Source organism: Sminthopsis crassicaudata, chromosome 6 (assembly GCF_048593235.1).
Source record: "Sminthopsis crassicaudata isolate SCR6 chromosome 6, ASM4859323v1, whole genome shotgun sequence".
Taxonomy (NCBI): domain Eukaryota; kingdom Metazoa; phylum Chordata; class Mammalia; order Dasyuromorphia; family Dasyuridae; genus Sminthopsis; species Sminthopsis crassicaudata.
The window spans coordinates 232114006-232138742 of record NC_133622.1 but is presented as its reverse complement, the minus strand read 5'-3'; the positions used below and the strand labels follow the sequence as shown (position 1 = coordinate 232138742).

Genomic DNA, 24737 nt, shown 5'->3' with positions numbered 1-24737 from the left:
GACTAACTTGATCAAAAAAGCGTGATGTACAATTTAGATCTAAATTAAGTAGAACAAGTTCATAGGCTCTTAAGAATTAGCAAAAATAAGTGTTTATTACAAAAAAACAAATAACCTCTTCCCCCCAAAAGAGTCTTTTGCCCTATGGCTATGGCAATGAAGTAGTACTGCGTAAAATAAGAGTGCAGAACACAAGTGGCTACAACCACAATCTAATTGAAGAGTCTGCTTTAACAGATTTATCTGATGTGGATTAACAGTGTAATCTCTTTCACATAAAATTTAAACAATAATAAGTACTTATTATGTGCATGGCAAGCAAACAAACAAACAAACAGAACCCAACCAGTCCCCTTTAATGAAAGGAGGCGACAATGTGCCTAACTTTGGATGAGGTGTGGTCCTGGAACAGGTAGCAGCATAAAGACTTTTTCAGTAGGCCCATTTTTAATACTACTTATTCAATTTATTTGAAATTCTAATATATATTATTTTATATAAGTAACTTAACATGTGATTATCAATTTTCAGAGAAACTTAAATATGAGCATATTTTCAAAACAATCACAAAAATATCACTTTATCATAGCATTTATGTACCTTACTATTATTATTCTTCCAAACTAATATTCATGTTGAACAAGATCAGAATAATGATGTAATTAATGTCAGCTTTAATAGTTATATAACAAAATTATCAGCCAACCTAGTATCTCAACAAAATATCCTACTCATTAGAAGTGTCAAAGAGACTATCTGGAAGATATTGCATGAATGACTATTAATTACCTTCTATGCTATTCTGTACATAAGAATGTTATATTTAAACATGAGTTTGTATGAGTATGTTTAAACATACATATGTTTAATTTCATGATATTCTAACAATCTTCTAGCACCATTTCTTGGGATAAGACAAAATGATAGTCTATCTGAAAAAACGTCAATAAAGAACTATAAACACACACACACACTCAGGTATGATCTAAGCTGTATTTTAAGATAGGGTTATAAACACTAGCAACTTCCTTTACAGGAAGGTACCTAGCCATTCTTACCTCTTCTGTTTTTAAGGCTTCACCTGTTTTCCCCTGGAGAGCCAAACGAAGTTGTCTAATATAAACCTGTAAACCTCGGGCAAAGTACTGCAGCCTAATACAAAAAGGTGGTTGTTAATTCTTGAACTTTTGTGGCATCTTACAAAATTTATAAAGCAACAAAATCAGAACAGATAATTTGTACCCATTTGAGTAGTGTGACTGATAATACAACCAAAACCTTTAATTTAGTGCTGGGTCCTAAAGGTAAGTTTCCTTCCCTTGTTACAAAGGGCAAAGTAGTCCAATTCATGAAAGATGTCAAACTAGAAGGCTGAAGTGTGGCCCCAAACAGATTGAAATACAAAAAGGAAATGATTAACAGAGTAAAATTAAAAACCCAATACAGCACATAGTATTAACTTGTGGTTATGAGTTTGATGCCTCTTAAACAGAATAAAGAAAAAAAGGTTTGTAAAGTGGTGGTATGATGCCTTAAATGATTTAAGATGACTTGATGAAATCTGTGTAGATTCCTCAAATACTGCCCTGTTCAAAAGGATTCTACTCTAGTTTGAAGGCCATGCTGCTGTGAAGCAGTGATAAGAACTCATTTATGTTCATTCAGTTAACCCTTGGCTTTTAGAAACAAATGTAAGTATCATTTTCACCCTTTTAAGAAGAAATTTCAATAAACTCTGCTGGAGCAGAAATGCTAAGTCAAAGAATCATAAGATTCTCCAAAGTTAGAAGGAATCCCAAAGATCATTTTGTTTAATCAGGGACAAGGCAATGGTTTTGTAATCTCATTGGAAGAGAGAACTCCTCCATCGTTGCAAGTCTACACCTTTTCTGCAACTTTTAGGCTTTAGAGAGCTGTTTGGGGCCTTGAGCAAATTTAGTGCCTTGCTCAGTTACACAGCCAATGTGTCAAAGGCAGCATTTGAATTCAGGCCCTTTCTGAGTTTAGACAGCATTATTTGATAAACTCCTAAGACTTTCAATTCTTAATATAAATGCAAATAACCCAAAGGTTACCAGGCCAGGAAAGAGGGCAGCAAAACTGATACACTCCTAGTTCCTGACCCTCAGACTTCCTTTAATGCCAAGTCCAACTGCATTTGATTTCTGGCCTGCCTTATCCGCACTATCGTTAGGTAACCTGTAATCCACTCAAACTTTCCTGTCTTTCCCCAAAACACTGCTTTTCTCCAATATAATTATACTACTGCCTAGGGCACATCTCTCTAGCTTGTCCCCATTGGTGTTTCATTGATATCTAGGTAAGCTAGCCTGACCACATCCCCCACTACCCCATTCTCCATCTCAAAGCCTTTTGCCCTGCCCTGCTCTGGAAGTTCTGTTACTTTCTTGAGTCTGTCCAGCTTCTTTTTGGTGCTCACTTTCCCTAGCCCAGCAGGCTCATTGGACTATGCTTAGTGATTCTCCCAGCTTTTGTTCTGGAAACCAGAATAGCAATTAACTGGTCTTGCCATGAAGAATAGGGATCTTCTCTCTTCTCAGAGATTAAGTAAAGCATAATTTTCTTCCTGACCAAGGAGTAGATCCTTTCAGTTCTTTAAATGTCACCTGATTTTGAAGTCTTTCAGTTTTTCTGCATTTAGCTTGGCTGTCAAGAAATCTGGAAGCTTTCGGCCCAGTTGGTGAAAACTGTACAACAAACATTCTACGTAGCTGAACTGTAACTTAGGCTCTTCATTGCCAGCATTCTCCCCATTTTCTGCTTCTTCTGGAGGGAGCGGCATGTATTCCTGATAAACAAGAGTGAGAAGATGGGAATTTTCACATGGTACTGTCTGCTCTTCTTATACTTTTAATAGGAAATACATGGATGAGAAATGTGTAATAAGTACTGTTTGTGAAAAAAATGATCAAGAATGTAAAATCCTGTGTAGTAAGGTTCTTCCAATTAACAAGTCAGCAGCCAATCTCCTTACAGACTGACAATGGCCATATAGCTTTAGGTATTTTCTGCTCTAAAAGGTCCGTCCTTTTCAAGTGACTATTCACAGGTACAAAATTTCTTAATTCATAATTCTGGGATCTATTCAATTTTATGGCTCTCAGGTCAGGTATGCAACTATCATTAAACAAATGTATCACATTATTCTGCTGAAAACAGTTAACACTTCAAGGAAGTCTTTTATGCATAGGAGACAGATCTTTTATGGGAGATTTATAGGAAGAATACCACGAGCTAAGAAAATCCTGATGGGGCACATCACATCAGAAGAGGAAGGACCCTCCATAATTAAGGTTACTGTTCTGTGGAAGTATCAAAAAAGAAGTAAATATGAATCAAGAATTTCTTTTCTGGTTGCTAATTATACTTGGTACAGTGCCAGTGATATCCAAACTGGCATTATCACAATAAGGCAAGGCGGCCCTGAGGGCTCACACTACCAATTTCAAGTCCATAACATTCCCAGAAGGATCTGAATTACTTTTTGAAGCCAATCAATAAACATTATGATAATACTTTCAATAAGAATGAGAATGTGATACCATTCTTGTAAGCCAGTTATAGGAAAAAAATGGCAATGGCATACCATGGGAATTTTAAAAACCTGCATGTATGTGTATATAAAATCAAACAATTTTAAATATCCTAAAAGGAAAGCAAACTGATAAAAAAAAATTTTTGATATTATTGAAAATTGCAGCTTAGGAATAAAGGATTAGCAACTGGCAAATCCTTTGTTTAAACTCCATTCAGTTAGTTTTGAAAACTGATACTAAAACATCAATTTTAGTTGTATATTAGAAGAGTGAAAAAGAATTCTTACCAACAATTTATCAAATAGTTTCTTTAAATTTGTTTCTAATTTCTCCATGTCACCACAAAACGAACTCATTTCTGCAAGTAGTTTCAAAACCTGTTGTTAAAACAAACATTTCACTGTTAGATAAGAATTTAAATACTTGGTTATAATCCACATTCACTAATTTTAAAAATATTATAAATAATATTATCAACAGAACTAATTACACTTGCTTTGCAACTCTGAATTTAAACAAATGGCAAAGTATAACTTCTGGTATATCTTGTCATATTGCTTTATTAAAAAAACTTATTAGTTTGCAATTCTATCTGCAACTAAAAATGTTTCTCTAAAATTCTCCAAACTGAATTTTCTTTATTTTCTAGGACGACTTCCCCTCACCCAATATACATATCCAATTTGTTCATGTCACCGAGTCCTCTCTCTCCTCCCAACCCTTTTAAGTCTTTGTTACAAGTGATAGCTCTCTGGTGAGGGTAAACATATATTCAGAAAAGATGATATAAAACAAAGATGGAAAATGGACTTATGATTTAATCATAGAGGAAATTCCCAGATGAGGCAACTCTCCCAAATGATTACTGCTTTGTAATATGCTTAAAGTCAGAGGGTATAAAACCATATCATGCACTGTTAAATACTATAAATTTCATTATAATTTGGCTTATTTTTTACAAAACAAAAAAGCCCCAAACTCATAACATTTAAATTCATATTATATTAAATATGTAAACCAATTCATAAATATTTTGTCTGGAACATAATAGACAATAAATCTTGTTAACTAAATAGCATAATTTTTATTATAGTAACATAATTCATTCATGATTATTGAATCTTCTTCCAATTCTTCAGGTTTTTAAAAATTTCTGTCTTTAAAGTTTCATTTCTGGTCTTAGACTGGTCACAAATATTTTTAGATAGATTAACATTGTCATTTTAAAAGCTGTTGTTGCTGAACATAATGAGTTAGGAAAAGGATACAGATGGCACAATAGCCAGATGATAGTAGGTTGGTTTGTTTGTTTTTAACTCCCTCTTATTCCTTAAGAAAAATAAAATAAAATTCATTGTGATAAAGTAGAACTCTTTAGGAAGGAGGGAAAGAATTTAAGGAAAATCAAAACCATTTTGAAAAGGTAGTCCATGAAAGTAAGGTATATTTAAGTCTTTAGCTTTAACTAATGACTTTATAGTTAAGTGTAAATGAGCGAATTTACCTAAGTATGTAATGGGACAGGTATTTGTTAATATTATCAATTTAATTATATTCTTTTAACTTGCCTCCAGTCTGTTCTCAGGATTCTATCTCTACAACTATTCATGAGACCAGGACCTTTGCGTCACATGCAGCAAAACTGTGCATTGGATAAAATAAGATGCTAGTTTTTTAATCCTGAAGAATTCACATATCAATTTTGCTGGAATTAATACTTTCAATACTTGAAAACTTTTCATCAGCAAGAGCACCTTCTGTACCTAATATGAGTTGTAGTAGCCACCAAATTCATCAGCTAGGGGACAACCTTTTGGTCTCTAACACACAGTTGTTAAGAAACGCCTGTTTGTTGAAAAGTTTTCTGGATTTTCCCACCCATTGCTGAAACAGTACCTGTAGCACGATTATGAGAGTACAACAGTACTTGTAATTGAAAAATTACTTGTATCACATTTCTAAAAGAAAAATATTTTCCTATCTTGTAGCTAAGATATAGTAATGCAAAAGCTGTGAACAAAGACAGTGTCCAATAAAAACAATGAAAAATAATTTGACAAGCTGATTTTAGAAAGGCCGGGAAAAATCTACAACAAACTGATAACTGAGCAAAACGAGCATAATCAAGAATACATTATACACAATAACAGCAAGACTACGTGATGCTCAATTAAAGACTTGATTCTTTTCAGTGGATCAGTGATCCAAAGCAATACCAATACCATCTGCAGCCAGAAAAAGAACTATGGAAACTGAATGTAAATCAATACATGCTATGTTCACTCCTTTTTTTCTCTCTCTCTTCCTCACGGTTTTTCTCTTTTGTTCTGATTTTTCTCTCTCAACATGATTTATAAAACAATGTGTATTAAAAATTAAAAAAGAAAGAAAGAAAAGTCTGCTTAACACAGTGAGAGGTGTAAACACACTCAGCTCCCACAGCCAGTGTTGTGTTAAAGGTAAGTCTAGAACCCAGACTCTGGTTCTGAAGTCAGCTCTCTACTTATTGAGCCTTACTACTACCTCTCTTAATAATCTAATATGATGGACAGTTATTGTAGTTACCATAACAAAACCTGGAGTGATTTATTATGCATTGCACATTATTACAGAATTAAGTCAGAGGCAGTGCTTTTTCACTAGTAGATGCTAACTGCCTGATAATGTTGTGTGAAGGTTTTCTATATACTAAATTATAGTTCTTTATGACCTAGGAATCTTCTGATTAATTAGGATGTTTAAATCATTCTGGTAAGCATCAGGAACTATATTCTTATATAAATGTAATTATAAATGATAATTTAAAATTTAGAGCCACTAATAAAATGATAATTTATTTCATTATTAAGGAGAGAAATGTAACTTACCTCTAACTGTATATCAAGGCCTTCCACCGGAGTTGTCAAGGAGCTGAGATTTGGCAGAACATGTTCACAGAAATAAGTCACAAACCTCGTGGAATGAACATTTTTCTGTAAAAAATGAAAGATAATTTTAGTTATTTAGTACCAGCACAATTCTGATTTAAACCATGATTTAAAGGAAAAAAAGTAGAAATACAACAGAATATATGTTTGATGATGTAACAATGACAATAAGCAGCCTTACTTACTGCCTACTTACTATGGGCTAGGGTTGGTGCTAAGTGCTTTATAAATGTGTCTCATCCTCACAACAACCCTGGAATGCAGATCCTAATATCATCCACATATTATAGCTGAGGAAACGGAAGTATACAAAGATCAAGTCACTTGTCCAACCAAGGTCATGTGGCAAAAAATTTCTGAACTGAATCTGAACTCAGTTGCTCCCGACTCCCGACCCAGAGGAGTTCTAACTGCTGTGCCACCTAGTGGCCTCAACACTTCATTTATGTTCATTTTCACAAACACATCCCTTCTGAGACAATCTCCTGTATACATGAGAGCTATGTAAGAAGCAGAGGAAGAAAGACATATTTAGACACAACATGTTTCCCATTCTTTCAGATGAGTTTTGGGGGACAGTCTACAGAGATATATGAGGATAAAAAATAACCAAACTGGACTTGGGCTTGGTCTGGGATGAAGAGGTGGCTTGAGCTTCCAAAGGTATATCCTGTGTAAGTTAAGCCCTACATTAAACTGCTACTTGTTAAACCAACAGCTGAATGATTTGGTCATTTTACTTCATACTTTGAGCAGAGCTGTACTTTTGTTCAGATGAACTCTATCTGCCTAGACTTCTTGGTGTTCTTAGGGGAGATCATCTTATGCTGCATCTTGTGTTTTCAGAGGCTTGAAAATTAAATATTTCCTATGTGTCCTGGCTCTAGGAAAGAGGGATTACAAAACAAAGTAGACGAGAAAGATTCAAAGCGGTTTATATTTATTATTGTTCATACTCCATAATAGGCCAAAGGCCACAAGATCATAAGGTTTTAAACTGGAATGGATCAGATGTGTCATTTAAGGCGTCCACCTTTCCATTTCACAGACAAAGAATCAAATCTAAAAAGGTAGATGCACAGGCAAGGAGGAGGAAGTCTCCAAAAGAGATCACAAAAACACAGAATCTTAAGACGTGGAAGGGACAGCAGAGACCATCTAGTCTACAGCAGAACAAAGAACGTTCTCTGTATTATGGGGTCTCTAGGTTTGACTGCCAAAGAAAGAGAATCCATTATTAGCCAAGGCAGCCCATTCCACTATGGGATAGCCTAAATTGTTTTGTTCAGCCTTTTCACTGCCTTGAGACACTGATCAGCTTAGCAACAACATCCTTTCTGAAATGGGGCACCCAAAACTGACCCTGAATCTAGATGGAATCTGATTAGGGCAGAGTAGAGGCTCTTTATTCTTAGTGGAGTTTCATCTCTGAATACAAGACTATATTCATTTCTTGGCCACCATATTATAATGTCAATTAATCAAGGATTTACTGGGTTTACTATAATCTACAGATTCCACGGATTTTCTCTATCTACAATAATGCTTTTTCCCTTTCCAATGAGATTCAATGCTCTGTCTCTACAATATTGTACCTGAGAAGCTGATTTTTGAACCCATGTGTAAGACTTTTTATTTCATTCCTCTGAACTTAACTCTTACTAAAGTTTGGCCCAATACTCTGGCCTGCCCACATCTTTTTTGTTTCTGATTAGGTCTGTGTCATCTGCAGAGTAGATAAGCAGACCAATGTCTTTCTGCCATCTCAAGTTCAGCCAGAGGTTTTTTCCATCTGTGTCCTTCTGAAAGCTGTCCTTTATATCTGGCAAGTACTTTCCTTACTCGATTTTTAACTATCTCCAAGCCCCAGGTTTTAAAACCGCTTTACCTTTTCTTAATTCCCAGTGCTCTATTTTCAGAACCAACCATTTAGCACACTTATCGTGAGGCTCTTCCAATCTCTCAGTGCCAGCACCCTTTCCCACTGTTGATTAGCTCCTATCTATATAAGAACATCACTTCATGATGTCCCCAGTGCCAGGCCCATGGTGGGTGCTGAAGAGTTACTGGACTGGACTCAAACTTCCTGCTATTCACAAAGGAGAGAAGCACAGCCTTTAGGAGAGAGGTGAGTTTTCAGAGTGCCTTTGGTCCAGCCTTTGATAGCATAAACTTCCACTTCTTCAATCCTCTTGACAAGTGAAGATTCAGCCCAGACATGAAGCTCCTAATGACCGAAGATTTCCTGCCCTTCATGAAGCCCAGAGACATTGGGGATTGCGTAGTTTAGGAAATCTCCCTGGATAACTGAGATAAAGTGTACTTCCCTAGAATGCCTGACTTTGGGTCCTCCTTCTGCACTCCAGGACCCAAATTCTTCTACATGCATTTCTGTCCATCTCTGGGTATCACAACTTATTTAAGAAAAAAACCTACAAAAAAGACTTACAGAGAAGAGTGGGACTGCCTGCCTGGTGCACTGTAAAAGTCTGTCCACACAGTCTGGATCAGCTGGGTTGAAAGTCTGCTCCAAATCGGCTTGTTCAGCCACTAACTCCACGAGCTGCTGTCTTCCACTGACTGTCTGTAAGCTTTTTAACCCAGAGAGGATCTTCATGAAGAGAACAAATTCCTCACCTGTCACATCTTCAAGGACCTTTAAGAAACAAATTCAGAACAGCTGCTAAATTTGTTACCAATATCACCTGCCACTGAAAACCCATAGAAGTCCTTTTGGTAGGAGCATGCAATCCCAGCGGGTAAATCTCAGCCCACAGTCAGCTTCCCAGGGCAAGCTCATCAGGCCACAGTAGCCCCTGCCTCACCTGATGGTGATTTTGATGGATTCTCTTGGAGAGAACATTATTCTCCTTTATGGGGCACTACTTCAATGAAATGGAAAACAAAAGGAGAATTCTGATACCAAACAAGACACAAATTCACACATTCTAGGGAAATCGATGGAGTTCAGCAAAGCCAAAGTCAAGTCATTCTGGGAGGTGGCCTCCAAAACCTAAATAATCACAGAATGTTCTTCAAATGCATATAGGCATGTGCTTTCAAATGCAGTCTCTGTGCCAGCATCACTTGATGCTGTTTTTCAGTGTGAAAAGGGTATCTCAGGAATTGGCTGCTGTAAAAAATGAAAGGGATCCTTTGAAGAGAAAATACTCTCAATGTGTCTTAAGAATAACATTCTTAAATGTTCCATTAGAGTATCATCCAATTAAAAAAAAAAAAAATCATCACCGAAATGAGACAGGACATTGACACCCTTTGTGAAGGCTGAAAATTTCATCCCCATCCCTTTGAAAGAATTTGAGTCCTTACAAGTTCATAGGTTACAGCCATAAAGGATTGGCACTCACTTTTTTAGACTCTGTTAATATGAGTTCTTCTACTTCCTTTGTTAATACTTCATCTGGCAAAGTCTTCAGTTTTGTGGAAAGGAATTTGATTGCTCGTTCTCGGACAATGTCTTCCCCTTGAAGAATCTGGCTGAACAAGCCTCCCAAAGTCCCTGAAAACACACACAAAAGGAGAAACAAAGCAACACCAATAATGTTCTAATGTCTGCGATTAAATCAGAGCTAAATGCAATGGAATTCAAAATATCTGCTCCCCAAATAAATGGGTGCCAACTACCCCTAATCCCCAGAGCTATCAATAAAGCCTAGCTCAAAATGAGCTCTGGGATGGGAAAGAAGAACCTCTCTTGTGGATGGTAAAAATAGGAGAATGGTCTTGATGATTTTCAGGTATTCCCTATACTACATGTAAACCAATTTTTTTTTCTAAAAATTTTTAGAAAAAAATGATTTATATGTTATATGTGTTTCTTAAAAGTGGATAAAGTTTCATGACAAACCATTAATAAAATTACAACGAAAATTTTCAATTCTTATCATCTCTTATAATCATTTCTAATGATTTTATCAGGATATAAAACTCAACTATATAACTAAATAGTTTTAAAAAATAAATAACAGGGGGCAGCTAGGTGATGCAGTAGATAGAACATCAGCCCTGAAGTCAGGAGTACCTGAGTTTAAATCTCATCTCAGACATTTAACACTTCTGTAGCTGTGTGACCCTGGGCAAGCTACTTAGCAAAAACCAAACCAAACCAAACCAAACCACCACCACCACCACCAACAACAAAAACCCACCCACACAAGAATAAATTAAAAAAAGGTAGAATTTCCATAAACTTCGAGATAAAATTTTGTTCTGAAGAACAATACTAAATTCTAGATTATGCTCTTAGTTCATATAGGGATTTTTAAGGATCAAACATTAAACATATGCCTCCCCCCCTCTATTAAAAAAAAAAAGAAGGTAATTTTCAACAGAATTTTTATCTATTACCTTTAGCATCCATCTTAAATATACTCAGCAGGGCATTGTTCACCAGGTTAAATTCTGCAGAATCATCTAGAGAAAAAGTGGCACAAAGCAAAATAAATAAATAAAAGATGAAAACCAAGCAAAAGAAAGAACTATAAAGAGAAAATCTATTTCGTTTCTGGATTTTTCAGTAAGCACAATTTAGGAAAGTCTGAATTTATTGTTTCTATGCAGATGTCTTTTGAGACTCTTTACATACCCAGACTCTGCCTTCCTCCTGAGCTACAATCCTTCATTACAACGGGATGTCCCAAATGTATATCAAACTTGTATTCCAAAATGTATCTCCGAGACCCATTCCTTCCCTCCTCCAAACTTCCCAATTAAGTTTAAGGTATCATCTTCTAATCACCCAAGGTTGCAATCTGGGAGTCAGTGGCTCTTCTTCCTCCTCCACCCGCTCAATTCAATTAGGTGCCAAATCCTTTCCCATTCTACTTCTAAAACCTATTCCTCTCAGTAATTTTTTCTCTATTCACAGGACTACCTGCTTATTCAAGGTCTCATTCTTTTTCTCAGACTACTGCCTTTGGTCTTTCCTTCCTCTCAAATGTCTTGCCTCCCCACACTAGTCCCCATACAGCTGTCAAAGTGATAATCCTTAAAGGCAGACCTTACTTATGTTATTTCCTTACTCAATAAACTGCAATGGCTAACAGCCCTCCCTCCCCAATCAAATATGAAATTCTTTTAGTCTGTTAAAAGTCCCTCCTATGCCCCCAAGCCCCTGAGGTGACCTGGTGCCAATTTATCTGTCCAGTCTCATTATATACATTGTTTGCTGTCCAAACTTATTAGCTGATGCAGTTAGAATAAGTATTGGACTAGCTATAAACACTTCCAAATTATTCAGACTGGTCTTGTTCCTCATCTCCAACCCTCCATCTCATGCCTGACTTTGAACAGGCTGTTCCTAGCTCTGGAACCTACTCCCTCTTATGCTCCAACTTTTTGAAGCTCGGCTCAAATTATCCCATTGTACATGAAAGCTGTTCCTGATCCTCCAACCATTTGTGTCTCCACCTCCAGATCATTCTCTACTTTGTACATATTCATTTATGTGCATGTTGTCTTCCTCAATAGAGTGAGGGTTCCTCGAGGGTGGGACTATTTCATTTCTAGTCTGTGTCTCAGGTGCCCAGGAAAGCTCCTGACATAAAGCCAGTACTTAATAAATGCTTGTCAACGGCTATGGGAACAAAGGAAGAGTACTAAATATTCTTAATTTGGACTTTGTATAGTTCAAATCAAAGTGTCCCCACAAGAAACAAATATCTATCTGCTCCCTAAATAACTGGGTGCCAACTACTTCTAATCTCCAAAACTGCCAATAAAGCTTAACTCAAAATGAGCTCTGGAAGAAGAATCTGTCTTGTGGAGCAATTGTGTAAGCAATGTCATAACTGGGCTTCCTCAAAGAACAAAACTATCAGTTGTCTGGGATTTTTAAAGGAACAAATGCAACCAGCTAGGTTGGGCCACCAAGCCTGCGTCTAGAATGAACAAAGGACTTTGTGTCTAACATTGGTAGGGCTTTGGTAATGAATGTTTAATGAATGGTTCTCCAAGAGGGAAAAACATGCACATGAACCACTTTTAAGTTTAATCTGATTAAAATTTTTTCTATCGCTTCCTTAAAGTTTAAAGAATAAACCTTGATTTGTATCATTTGCTAGTTTCCAAACTATAAATGTTTTACACTAAAATCTTCCAGTCTTATTAGTCACAGATATTGCCTTTCTGAAGGCAGACATATAAAGGTAAAAAAAAAAAACAAGCAGATATCCCACCTGTCTGCAAGAGCTGAGTCAGAATGTCAGCCACTCGAGGAAGATTTTCTCCGGTAGCAAATTGGGGCAGTTCTTTAATCGCTTGTCTCCTGATCTTTTGTTAATGAAGGAAAAAAATAACACAAATTCATCAGTTCAAAATTTAATCTTATGAAAAAGGAAATAATTCATTCTAAATATTTTTATTATTATACAAAGATCTTATTTAATCTGGCACAACACAACAGGCAAACAACTGAACAAGAGAGAAAATAGACTTCAATGTTTCAAGCCTCAGAGGTATTCATATTCCTAGCTTCTGCTGCTAAGTGGTCACTGAAAAGCTCTCAAAAAAAGTAACTCAACAAGGCAAGGGGAAAGGGATATGACATGACAACAGCTGCTGACTTCTCTGAATTAACTCCTATTTAGTGACCCTAAGGGCTGGAAGATTATATGAACAATTAATTCGAAATGACTCAACAAGACAAAAGACAAACAAAAACAACCAAACCCAAACTCCTTTAGGTCTAAATCTAAGCTGTATATACTGCGGATGACTCATCAGTTTCATTTGGAGTCTGAGAAACTGATTATTTCCATACGAATCTGTGCAAGGTAAGGCATGTAATTTGTTCTAAGAATTACAAGTTCATAAAAAACACTTCTCCTTTATCTTGACTATTTGTAAGATTAGTAGGTATTTCAAAGACCTATGGTTCAATAAGTGTGACCACTTTTGACTACTGTGAAAAACTGAGACACTTCCTAAAGCAGCCTTTATGAGGTGATGTGGCTAAAAAAGTACTTACTTGGTCAGCCTTCTTGTAAGAAACCTCAATAAGGTAAACTGAGCTGGCCTTCCACAGAAACTAAGACCATTTTTAATGGACCTGCATCCAAAGCCTTTTTAATCTTGAAGGACCTGCCTAAATCCAATGGCAAAGATTTTCAAAGCCAAAGGTCAAATACAGATTCTAATGACCAGAGAATGCAAATGCAGACAATTTTTTTCCTCCTACAAAGCCTTGGGAGGATTTATTAGATTTAAATTTTGACACAAGCCTAATAACCACTTACCTAAAGTCCTCATATAAGAGGACCTTCTAATAAGGAGCATTTTCAGAAAGTTGTCAATAGAGCTGTCAGGCCCAACAAGGGGGTTAAGTTTTTAAGTACAAGTTTAGTGCACTATATTCCTGTCACCTCCAGATCAGATTAGCTAAATTAGGGTACACGAGCCAGGGTAGCCACAGGGAGCTGAATTTATCTGCCATATTAACTTTAATCCTACTTACAAAAGGACTGTGATCTTCATGGGCAGAAGGAAAAACCAGACTGATGAAACCATGGATTTTAAGAATCCATTCAAGTCGAAGAACCAACTCAAGTAGACACACAACATGTGACAATTCTTACGGCAAAACATGTTGCTACCTAATTTTAAGACAACACACCAGTTTTACAGCAATGAGCAGACATACAAAACTCCCAACATCCTACATGTTGTGCATTTATCTATCCAGAGCAGCAGCCTGCTACCATGGGTCAAGCACTGACTAAATAGTTAGAAGACCTTGGATCACAAGTCAGATTTGTTCCTCATTAGTCATGTGCTCACAGGTAATTTCTTAACATCTCTGAATCCTAATTTCCTCATCTATAAAGAAGGGAAAATAATGATATTGAATCACCTACCTCAGAGGGTTCTTTAAGTAAAGCGCTTTGAAACTTAATTTCCCATGTCCATTAAAGTGGCCAACTACAGAAAATCTGTTTGGAGAATATTTTTAAAATGCAATGTTTAGGTTTTCTAAAAAGTTTCTAATAAAATACTCACTGACACATCTTCATCTTCACAGAGATCGAGCTGTGCATTAATAGCAGAATCAGCCAATTCTGGGAAATGCTTGAAGAATTTCGGAATAAACTGTGCTGCTAATCTTTTTTCCTTGGTGCCTCCTTTTACGCCATCTAAGATCACCTGATAGGCATCCTTGTGCTAGGGAAAAAAAAAAAATAGAGAAAAGTGCATTTTCCGATTAGGAGTTGACAAGTATAGAAGAACTGTATCAAGATTGATTGACCTTTTACAATATAGGAATTTTAAAGTGTGAAAAATAGGACTATTCTCTGAATTTTTCCATTAAATGAGCACAATCCACAGGAAACCATGAATTATACCCACTTTAAGTGTTCTTAACTGAAGTTGAAAAAAATAAAATTAATTTATTAACTAGGAGTAGAAACTTTTCCAATTATTTTAAGCAAGATCATCCCAATTATCTCAAGTTGTGTCATGAAATTCACACCTGCAAATGCATAAAAATCAAAATGGATTATGAATGAGGTCATTTTGAAATCAAGCAACTTCAAGGATCTTCAGAAGACTTACTACCACTGGGAACAAGCTTTCCTTTTCTCCAGGCCTGGGGACTTGTGATGCATATGAATCATCTAAGCAAATGTAAGACTATTGGTTGGGGACACCTCTCTTACTTTTCTGAAACAGCTAAACTGACTACTACTTACAAAGTTTGGACAAGATTGGTGTCAATAATTCTATTTCTTCCAAAGAAAAGCTACGAGTACCACTTTTTACCATGTTCCCTGCCACTGTCATCTGTCCTTCATATATAGCCTTAAGGCCCTTGACATCCTTCTTGCCACTTGTACCCTTCTTCCACTTGCCCTGCAACTGATTTCCCTTTTATGTATTAATCTGTGTACTCCTTGCGATCAGGGCCTGTTTTGCATCTATCCTCAGAGTTTGATGTAGTAAGCTGTTGATAAATGCTTTTTCAGTAATTCACTCATTTCAGAATATGGGGGGAAAAACCCGCAGTAACAACCAAAAAACACCCAAGAATCAAATGGTTATATGATACAGTCAATGAATTAACTTAACTATAATATAACATCCCACAAAACTGAGCTCAAATTCATTTCCCTTTAATTTTCCTCCTCGAAAGAAACCCTTGAATCTTACTGCACAGTCTAACCAGTGTTTGATTAAGAATACTTTCCACACTATTCTTGACATGTAGCTGTAAGCCCCTGCTTAAGTTTTTCCTCAGTGGTCAAACCCTAATGTAGAGAACTTATTAATTCCACATGTTGCTCATTTTATTTTTGAATAGCTCTAATTTTTAAAAGTCTTCTCAATTTAAAAAAAATTATTTGTGGTTTATTATGGCAAAACCTGAGATAACTTCCTTTATTAAACTGCCTCATCCAAATGTTCAAGAACCTGAAAGACATTTCTGGATCTTGACTTGGTAATCAAATATGAGGGGTGTCATTGCTTGCTTTGTGTCACCTAAGGTGCCATTTAAAATAGCACAAGGAAATGGGAAAAGGGCTGTATTTGAAATCTGACAAGCCAGGTTCAAGGTCACTTAAAGTTTCTAGTTTTTAGGTTCTTTATCTGTAAAAAACAAAACGAGAACAACATAGCTTTGGTTCATCACAACACAAAATTCTAAGAAACAAATTATCTGCAAATTTGATCACATCATTTTTATATTTATCAATGTTAAACAGCATAAGACTAAGGATAAATTTGTGGGAAACACCACTGGAGATCCTCCAAGTTGATCTGGAACAACTAATGACTCCACTTTGCTCTGGGCATTCAACTAGTTTCAAACTCACAAAACTATACTATCAACTAGTCCAAACTGCTCCATCTTTCCTGAAAGAATGACGTGTGAGATCTTGTCAAATGTTTTACCAAATTCCAGACAAATTCTCTCTATAGTACTGCCAAGACCTATAGTCAGGTAATTATGTCAAAAAAGGAAATGAAGATAGCCTGCTATGAAATGTTGGTGATAAAGTTTGCTGGCTCTTTGTCACCATGCTTCTTTTTCTAGATATTCAATAATTATGCCTTAGATAATATGCCCTGAAATGGTCAAATTGAAAGTCAAATCTGCAGACTCTATTCTCTTTCTTGAAAACTGGGATCTTTTCTCTCATCCTGTGATACCTCTACAATTCTCTACAGTTTTTCAAAGATCAATGACAATGGCTCGGCAATTTTATCTGTCATTTTTTTCAGGGTCCTAGAAGGTAATTACTTTGTTTTTGCTGAGGCAAATGGGGTTAAGTGACTTGCCCAGGGTCACACAGCTAGAAGTGTTAGGTGTCTAAGACCAGATTTGAACTCAGGTCTTCCTAACTTCAGGGCTGATGCTCTATCCACTGCGCTACCTAGCTGCCCTCTAGAATGTAATTCATTAGGGCATGGTGACCTGAACTCCAGCCATTTATATCCTGTACTTTGCAGTTCCACCATCACACTTCTTGGCAGAGAAAGGAAAAGGGAAGAAGACTAGACTAGTTTAAATTCTGTCTTTTTCCCCATTGTTTCATCCTTCCTCCCTAAGAAGTGATCCCATCTTGTCTTTGACTTTCCCAATTGGCTTGAAAACTTTTTATTTCTGGAATTTTTCTGCCAATTTTAAATTTTCCATGTAGAAAAGGAAATCTCACAATCTTCTGTGATGAACTATCAAACTGTGTAACAATCATTATTATTCCTAAGTTTTTTTTTAGGTCTAACCCAAATCCTCTGCACAAAATTTTATTTAAAACATGAAAATCTGAAAATAGCCCAACTGTAGTAAGAGAAAGCAAATATAAACCAACCAAAATTCCAGTTAATAACAAAATGAAGCAGCATTTAACAACAGATTGAGATCTCAGATCATCTGCAGGCTGTTTCTGGAAGGTAAGGGATCTATAAATAATTTCAATGAGCCAAGAGATTAAGTTATTTTGACATCTAATAGTGCGTTACTTCTTTATAAAGAGATTGGAACAAAAGTTCTATTACATCTGAATATAAGGGTAAATTATGAAGATAAACAGAAAATAAAAGTTTAAAATGTCACTAATGAATTTTCTACAGCAGGCAAGACAGTTGTCTTCTTAAATAATCCAGGATATTTGTCAGTCTCTTTCTCTGTACAATTCTCACGTAAAGGTGTATGTACTGTTGATACTGGTATAAATAACCTTTTCATCCAGCTTCTTGTTGAACCAATCCAACCAAATGGTGTTACTGTACTTTCATCTACAGATCTCAAAGGTCTTTAGAGGCGATTTTTCGCAATACCTCCACAAGGTAGATATTATCTGTGCTTGACAAAGCAGGAAGCACACCCAAAGGGATGCTTTCTGAGAACTTCCAAGGAAATCAGTGGCAAAGGAACGATAATAGAAGGAATACACTTACAACCAGGGCACTGCACTGCTTTTTGTTTTATTCAAATTAATTAAGTGCCTCTTTCAGAAACTGCAAATCAGTTTTAGCATTTGAGCAATTAATTATATTTATGCTCTTTCTCCTTGCGAATCAACTGAACAAATGAGCGAATGACCAAAGAAAATCCTTAGGGTATCAGACAAAATGTCTCATCCACAAACTGATTCAGGTCTCTTAGCCTACCCCAATAGAAAGGATACTCCTAGATATCCAGCAATGAAACTACACTGTTCCAGTGATTTCCAAAATGCAACCAGTTTTTAAAAGTGGCTTGCAAATCGTCAGGTATTAGGATGAACAGACTGAATTTAAGGACCAGGAAGAAGCATGATTCCACCCAATGATTTACTTGGATAACACACTAAAATAAACATAAAATAATCCACGTGCTGCTCCCTTACACTGAAAGAAAAATTTACTTTGTAATTCACACACAAGTTATTTTTTAAATAAATTATTCAGGAGTTGAATGCCTTAGAATTTTTGACTCAATTTTACCAAAAAACAAAAACAAAAAACTTACAAAAAAGGTGATCAATGAATAATAATTACTTCATTTCCAAGCTCTTTTATTCTCTAGAACAAGTGCTACTATCCAAGGTTCCCTTTACTCTTCTCACCTATTTATCCTCTCCCCTCTTTACCAACAAACCCTCCTTACATAGTGATTTCAATAATGATTCAATAATGATTTCAATACCTTCTTACCCCCCCCTTTGAAAAAAAAAAATCTGGTGGTATTTGGGGGAATCTCTATTCATTTCCATTAAATTATTTTCCCATGTATTCCCTGATAGAAAATGTTTTATGTTTTAAAATTATAACTGAAAACAAAAACAAACAACAAAAAAAACACCCTTCATATCTTCATACTCAATACCTACAATAATTTTCTCTTTTTGTTCTTTTAATTATAAATTTTGTTCATACAAATTCTATTCATACAAATGTCTAGAATCATTAAAAAAATAAAGAAGATTCAATAGGGACGGAGGGACATTTAGAATGGCATCCATATGGCAGAATCCACTTTTCATAATTTAGACAGCTAACACAGATGGGTCATTCTCAACAGCCACATCTTCTTTCCCTCTTGAGAGAAGCCTTGACTCAGCTGCCAGCTTTGGAACCCCCAGAAGGATGACCACCTGCCTACTTTTCTGCTCTCAGGATGCTCTTTCCCTTGGACAGAGAAGGTCATATACTTACAAGTGGGAAAGCTGCCTACAGTGTGTGAATCATACAATGTACAAATTCTTTGGGGAGGCGACTCCCAGGGATCCCCTCCAACCATCTTCCTCTAACTGTCCTCTTCAGATTCAGATTGGGGGCAAAAAGTAATTTATAAAATTTTCAATGAAATTCATTATAGATCTGGAAACAAAGATGCAGAAAAAGTTATAAGGTTGAAAATGTCTTAAAAAACTTGGTCTGGAATTTGGGGCAAGTTTGATTTTAAGAACAAGGAAAATATTCAAAGATATGAATGGAAAAATGGGGAAGGAACAAGGCAGTTTGCCTGGAGCAAAGATTACATCAAGAGAAGATGTAGATGTCCATTTGAGAAAGGTTTTGAAACCCAGGCTGAGAACTCTACTTAGAAGGTGAGAAAATATGAAGTGGAGCAGAGACATCTTCAGATATGTGCACATAAAATGGGCCAGACTAGGGAGAAAGTAGAAGAGAAAACTTTTCATTTCAGAAGGCTAACACAAGAGAGTACAGGCAGAGAATCCTGAAGGCTTGGGCCTGTTCTAGGAAAAGAATGGAGAAGAGATTGTGGAGAGCACAAAAGTAGGAATTAACAATTGGCTAAGAAAGGTTAAAAAAAGGAAGAATGAAGAATAACCCCAAAATTTCAAACACTGGGAATAGGGTGAATGATTTTACCAAATGCAAAACAAACTTGGTTCCAGACTCAATTTATGTATAAGGAAAATAAAACCTAAAAGGATAAGGACCTGGCTCTGCTCATGCCCCTTTCACATTGCTTCAAGAAGAGTCTGGACCGCCAGGAAGGCCCTCATGAGAAGGGGCAAAGGGCAAGAAAGGTGATTGATGGACACCAGACTTGTAAGTGTCAGGGGTGGGGGGGGACCCAGAAGGATCGAAATGAACTAGAAGGGTCTTGAAGCTGTGGGAGGAGGAGAGGTCATTCTTGATGAGAAGAGAGAAAAAGGCTGTTCCACTGTCAAGAGACAGTCACTGACAACATCTGAGGGAAGAATCTCAGTCATGATGAGAACAAAAGTTGGTATGTAAAAGTCTGAAGAGAAAGAAGAGGTGAAAAAAAGGCGATGATCCCTAGAAGACCAGGTTTTCAGGAAATGTGTGGGTGAGGAGAAGATGGATAGCGAGAGCAAAGGTAAAGGGAACCTTGCCAGTACTGCAGGCAGATTGATCAAAGAGTTTCCAGAGGAGGAACGATGGATAGAATCAAAAGCAGAGTTATTTTCCTCCTTTGGTCAAAAAACTTCCTACAGTTTCAGGATAATGAAATGAAACTCTACAATCACTTCTTCTGTGTGTCCACCTATAATTCCATGAGAATTATTAGAAAAAACTCTATGGTTAAATCTCAGTATCATGCTCTAATATATACTTTCTTAAAATTCAGTTGTGACAGGATCTCTCAGTAACCTGAAACTGTGACTTTATATTTGGAACACCAGGATGGGAATAAGGATACTGAGCATAAAACATTTCCTTATTCAGGATTGAATAATTATATGTGGGAGCTATATTGGACACTATATAAAATAATTTATAGTTTTATAGGTAACGATGCTATAAGAATAGTGATCATTAGTGAATTCACAAGAAATTAATCCTAGGTTAGCTTTTCTTTGCACCTCACATACTTTGAGCTCTTCTTCTTCTGGGTGGTCTGTATTCAAGGTAAAATAAACCTTTTTTTCAGCTGAAGCAAAATCCCAAGAAAATAAAATCTCAGCGTGCAGCATTTCCTCATTAAATCTGCATGGTACCCCTCCATTCACACAAACAATCCAGGGCTGAGTTCCAGTTTCACAGAAGTGAGCTGGACAGGGTCTAAGAGGCCATCAAGTGCAACCCCTTCACTTTAAGGATGGGGAAACTGATGCTGAAAGAAGTTGCCAGTCACACTGCTAGTAACTGTTCAAAAGAGGCTTTGAACTCATCTTCTTGACTCCAACACTATTCCTCCAACTCTCTTGAGTTGTTTCTTCCTGTTATTGAAAGACATCTTAGAAATTCTGTCTCATTGTAAACAAGCACTCAATAGAGATTAATCATTACACTTTTCTGTTTTTGCCTTTCTTTGTGTGCTGAGTTGAGCAGATTTGTTGTTCACTTGCGTCCATTCTTTCTTGATCTCACTTGAGATTTTCTTGACAGAGATACTGGAGTGCTTTGCCATTTCTTTGTCCAGCTCATTTAATGATGAGGAAACCGAGGCAAACAGAGTGAAGTGATCTGCCCAGGATTGTATCTCTAATAAGTGTCTGAAGCCACATTTGAACGCCTGACTTCCCACCTGGATACCCCAAGAGCAAGAGCTACATAAGTGCCCGTTGACCGGATTACAAATGAATTAATTTGGAAGGGAGAATGGCATTTTCAGCTCATACCTGAAATGGGCACGTTTTCACCTAAGGCTTTACCAAAATAAATCTCAAATACATAAAACAAAAAACGATTCTTCCTTTTCAGGAAAGCCCTTCCATGTTGAATTACAACATGTCCTGAGTGAGATGGCAAAAACCGAGTCAGATCCTTCCCAGCCTCAACTCCAACCTGGGGGATGATTTGCAAAAGCACTCCCAGCTGTCCTCAGTAGCCACAATGATGGCACAACACTGAGATTCAAAAAAATGACGCTTAGGATTGCTTGGACAGAGCCGAAAGTCGAATTAATTACATTTAAATTTCCTGGCTCTATTACTACAATCCTGCTCTTTCCTCAGGTCCCCTTAAAATCTAATTCACTTCTAACTCTGGATTTCAGCCACAGCTGAACTGCTGTAGAGAGACCTGTGGTGAAGGTAGCTTCTTACTCACCCAATGGGAAGAAATATTGAAACAACTTATTGTTTGTTGCCTCAGGAGTCTACCCAGCTTGTAAACTGCAGTTTCAAAATGAATAAATTAAGAAAAAACTATTTCTATGCAAAAACAATGTTAAGTCTCAGGAAAGAAACAAAGTATAGACCTCGGCCCCCAGCATCTCCTGCAGCAGGACAGACAGCGGGGCTCAGGGAGGGGGACAGTCCGGCGCTCACATCTCCACAGCTTCCAGACTGGTGGTGCAGAAATCCCTCACTTCCCAAGCAGGGGGATACCGAAACAACCTACTGTTGCCTCATGAATCTCTCCCCTGTAAATGACCGCAAATCTCCAAAAATACCGTTTATTAGGAATCTCCATCCTGGCCAAAAACCAGACCAAAACACAAGCAGGTTTAGCTGCTGAGACCCGGGCCCCCAGCCCCTCCTCCGTCAGCCGGCCCAGCACTCCCGGGCCGACACCTGAAGGCCGATTTGTGCTGAAAGCCCTCGGGAGCAAAGCGGGAAACGCTCTCACGGCCCGCGGCCTCCGAAGTGCGCACCTGCTAAGTGACTGACGTTTCTAGATTAGGAAGGATTTTCTAAGAGATGTTTCTAAGAAAACTACGTTAAGTCCGGCCGGGGAGCGGGGCTTCGTTCCGGGCCGGGCCCGTATCTGCCCCCTCAGCCCCGCACGGCGCAGGCCGGCTGCAGGCTCCTCGGGGCACAGCGCGCAGCCAAGGCCGGATTCAGGACCCGCGGGCAGGCCCGCAGCGGGCTGCCCTTCTTTCCCCAAGGATTTCCGCGTACAAATGACTCCGAGTCAGAGAAAGGTCCCGGGGAGCACAAGGGCGGGGGCCCGGCGCGCCAGAGAAGGGACAGTCGCAGTAGGACTGGAGCCGGGGGTGGGGGGCGCGATCGGTCGGCGCCAGGTCCCGAGCTGTTCCCGCTTTTACAGGGAAGGAAACCAAGGCACGGGGGGGAGGGGGGCATCGGAAGGGAAAGTGTAGCAGAGGAGGAATCGAGGCCCGGCGCGGGCCTGCGTCACGGATGACAGACGAGGGGGCTGAGGCCCGGGGAGAGGAGGTAAGCGGCCCCGGCATGAGGGGCTGGGGACGAAGGTGAAAGCGGGACCCACGGGACCTAACTGACTCCCCGTGGGCTCCAGCAGCGTTTTACAGACGAGGAAGCTGAGGCCCGCGGGGTTGAGTTTGGCCCGTGCACTGGGGGGATTTTACAGACAGGGAGGCGGAGGCCGGGCGGGAAGGGACTCGCGCAAGATGGCACGGGTGCGAGGCGGCACCGGCGGACTTCCGACTCCAGACGCCGCCGCCGCCGAGGCCTGCTCCCGCCGCGGCCCGCCGGGCCCACTCACCTGCCCCACTTGCTCCGTGGCGTCGGCGAGAATGCCGTAGTTACGGTAAAGCTCTTCCACAGTCGGCATGATGGGTGGGTGCCCGCCGAGCTCCGGCGCCGCTTTCGCCGCCGCCGCCGCCGCCGCCGCCGCTGTGCTGGGGCTCCCGCTTCGCCGCCGCAGCCGATCGCTCCCGCCGCTGCTACCCCTGGCGCCGCCGTCGTCGTCGTCGTCGCCGCTGCCGCCGCAGCTGCGCACAAGCTCGCCCGGCGTGCCACGCCCCGCGCTCACGGGCCGACGTGACGACGTGCGACGTGATGCCGTACGGCTGGACGGCGCCGCGAGCGGTCACAGTTCCAAGCCTCCTCTTTAGCGCGCTGGCTACGCCCCCTAGCGGCCGGAGGAGCGAGAGTGGAGCCACACGGCCACGTGTAGTCCTAAGGAGGAAGAGAGGGAGAGAGTCCCTTAAGTCTTCTGGCAGACAGGCTAAACCTAGTCGAGGGTAACAATCAGCCTCAGACCTGTGTATGAGACCCAGGTCTAAAAAGAAGGGGTGGATGAGAACAGTTTGTTCCAATGGCCATGCAGAGAGCGGGGGAGCTCGGAGCTTGGTCAGGATGGGAGATTGGGAGGCCCCGGTCATGCACATGTCTTGTAGTTGTTTTCCGTACCAAAGAGTCCACGTGGTATCAAGGAATAACTAAAAAGATTGGGAAGATGGGGCGGGGCTGGGTTAGGAAGGCTTTGAATGTCAGAGAGCATCCAGAGTGACAGGAAGCCACGGGAGTTTACTGAACTGGGGGATGGGAGGGAGGCGGAGTCAGGGATGACGTGTGAGACCGTGTTTTAGGCTGATCACTTTAGTGTCTGAATGCGGGAAAGGACCCGAGGCTCCCAGTGCCGAAATCCGGGCATTAGGCAATGGGGCCCAGGAGAGATGCTCCCAACGTGAAACTGACGAGCCTGGGCCGCAGCTCCCCTGTGGGGGAGAAATAGTGCGATTTGAAGGCGACTCCGAGGTTTTGAGCCCGAAGGACTGGTGCAGGGAGCCGACCTCTGGCTTTTCCAAGAACGGGACCCTCCGTTTCTGGACTCCGGACATTCCCCCTGCCCATCCCCCACCCAGACTGTTTCCCCTCCCTGGCTCCAACCACCGATTTCCTCGGTGCCTTTAACCTCCCACACTCCGACGCCTCTTAAACCTATTGTATTCCTTTTGCTAATTATTTCCTGTTGTAAATATTAGCTTGGTTGTGTTTGTTTACATGTTCTCTCTTTAGTAGATTGTAATCTCCGGGAGGGCTGGGACTATTCCTTGCTTCTTTGCACAACTTGGGCAAACAGTAGGTAATTAGTAAGTGCTGATTGATTAATGAACCCATAGGAAACTGGGAACAGAAAGTGAGCTGCGCCGAAGATGAACCGG

The 24737-nt window shown here is 39.2% G+C and overlaps 1 protein-coding gene across 3 annotated transcripts in view; it reads right to left on the bottom strand.

Moving 5' to 3' along the window:
* Window positions 1-23595, bottom strand: part of API5 (apoptosis inhibitor 5) — a 29465-nt gene extending 5870 nt beyond the window's left edge. The window contains exons 1-10 of one of the 3 annotated variants that reach the window (XR_012483707.1): window positions 23333-23581; window positions 14501-14662; window positions 12682-12775; window positions 10853-10918; window positions 9853-10004; window positions 8934-9140; window positions 6425-6529; window positions 3845-3934; window positions 2628-2809; window positions 1035-1152 (exon numbers count right to left, since the gene is read on the bottom strand). Coding sequence is in view for 2 of the 3 variants with exons in the window: in XM_074276627.1 (XP_074132728.1) it covers window positions 1059-1152; window positions 2628-2809; window positions 3845-3934; window positions 6425-6529; window positions 8934-9140; window positions 9853-10004; window positions 10853-10918; window positions 12682-12775; window positions 14501-14662; window positions 23333-23401 (1221 nt within the window). In the remaining variant the exon portion in view is untranslated. Of the gene's footprint in view, window positions 1-1034; window positions 1153-2627; window positions 2810-3844; window positions 3935-6424; window positions 6530-8933; window positions 9141-9852; window positions 10005-10852; window positions 10919-12681; window positions 12776-14500; window positions 14663-23332 lie in introns of all 3 variants that reach the window. The other 2 variants (XM_074276627.1, XM_074276626.1) reach the window with 2 other exon arrangements.
* Between the last annotated feature and the right edge of the window lie 1142 nt (window positions 23596-24737).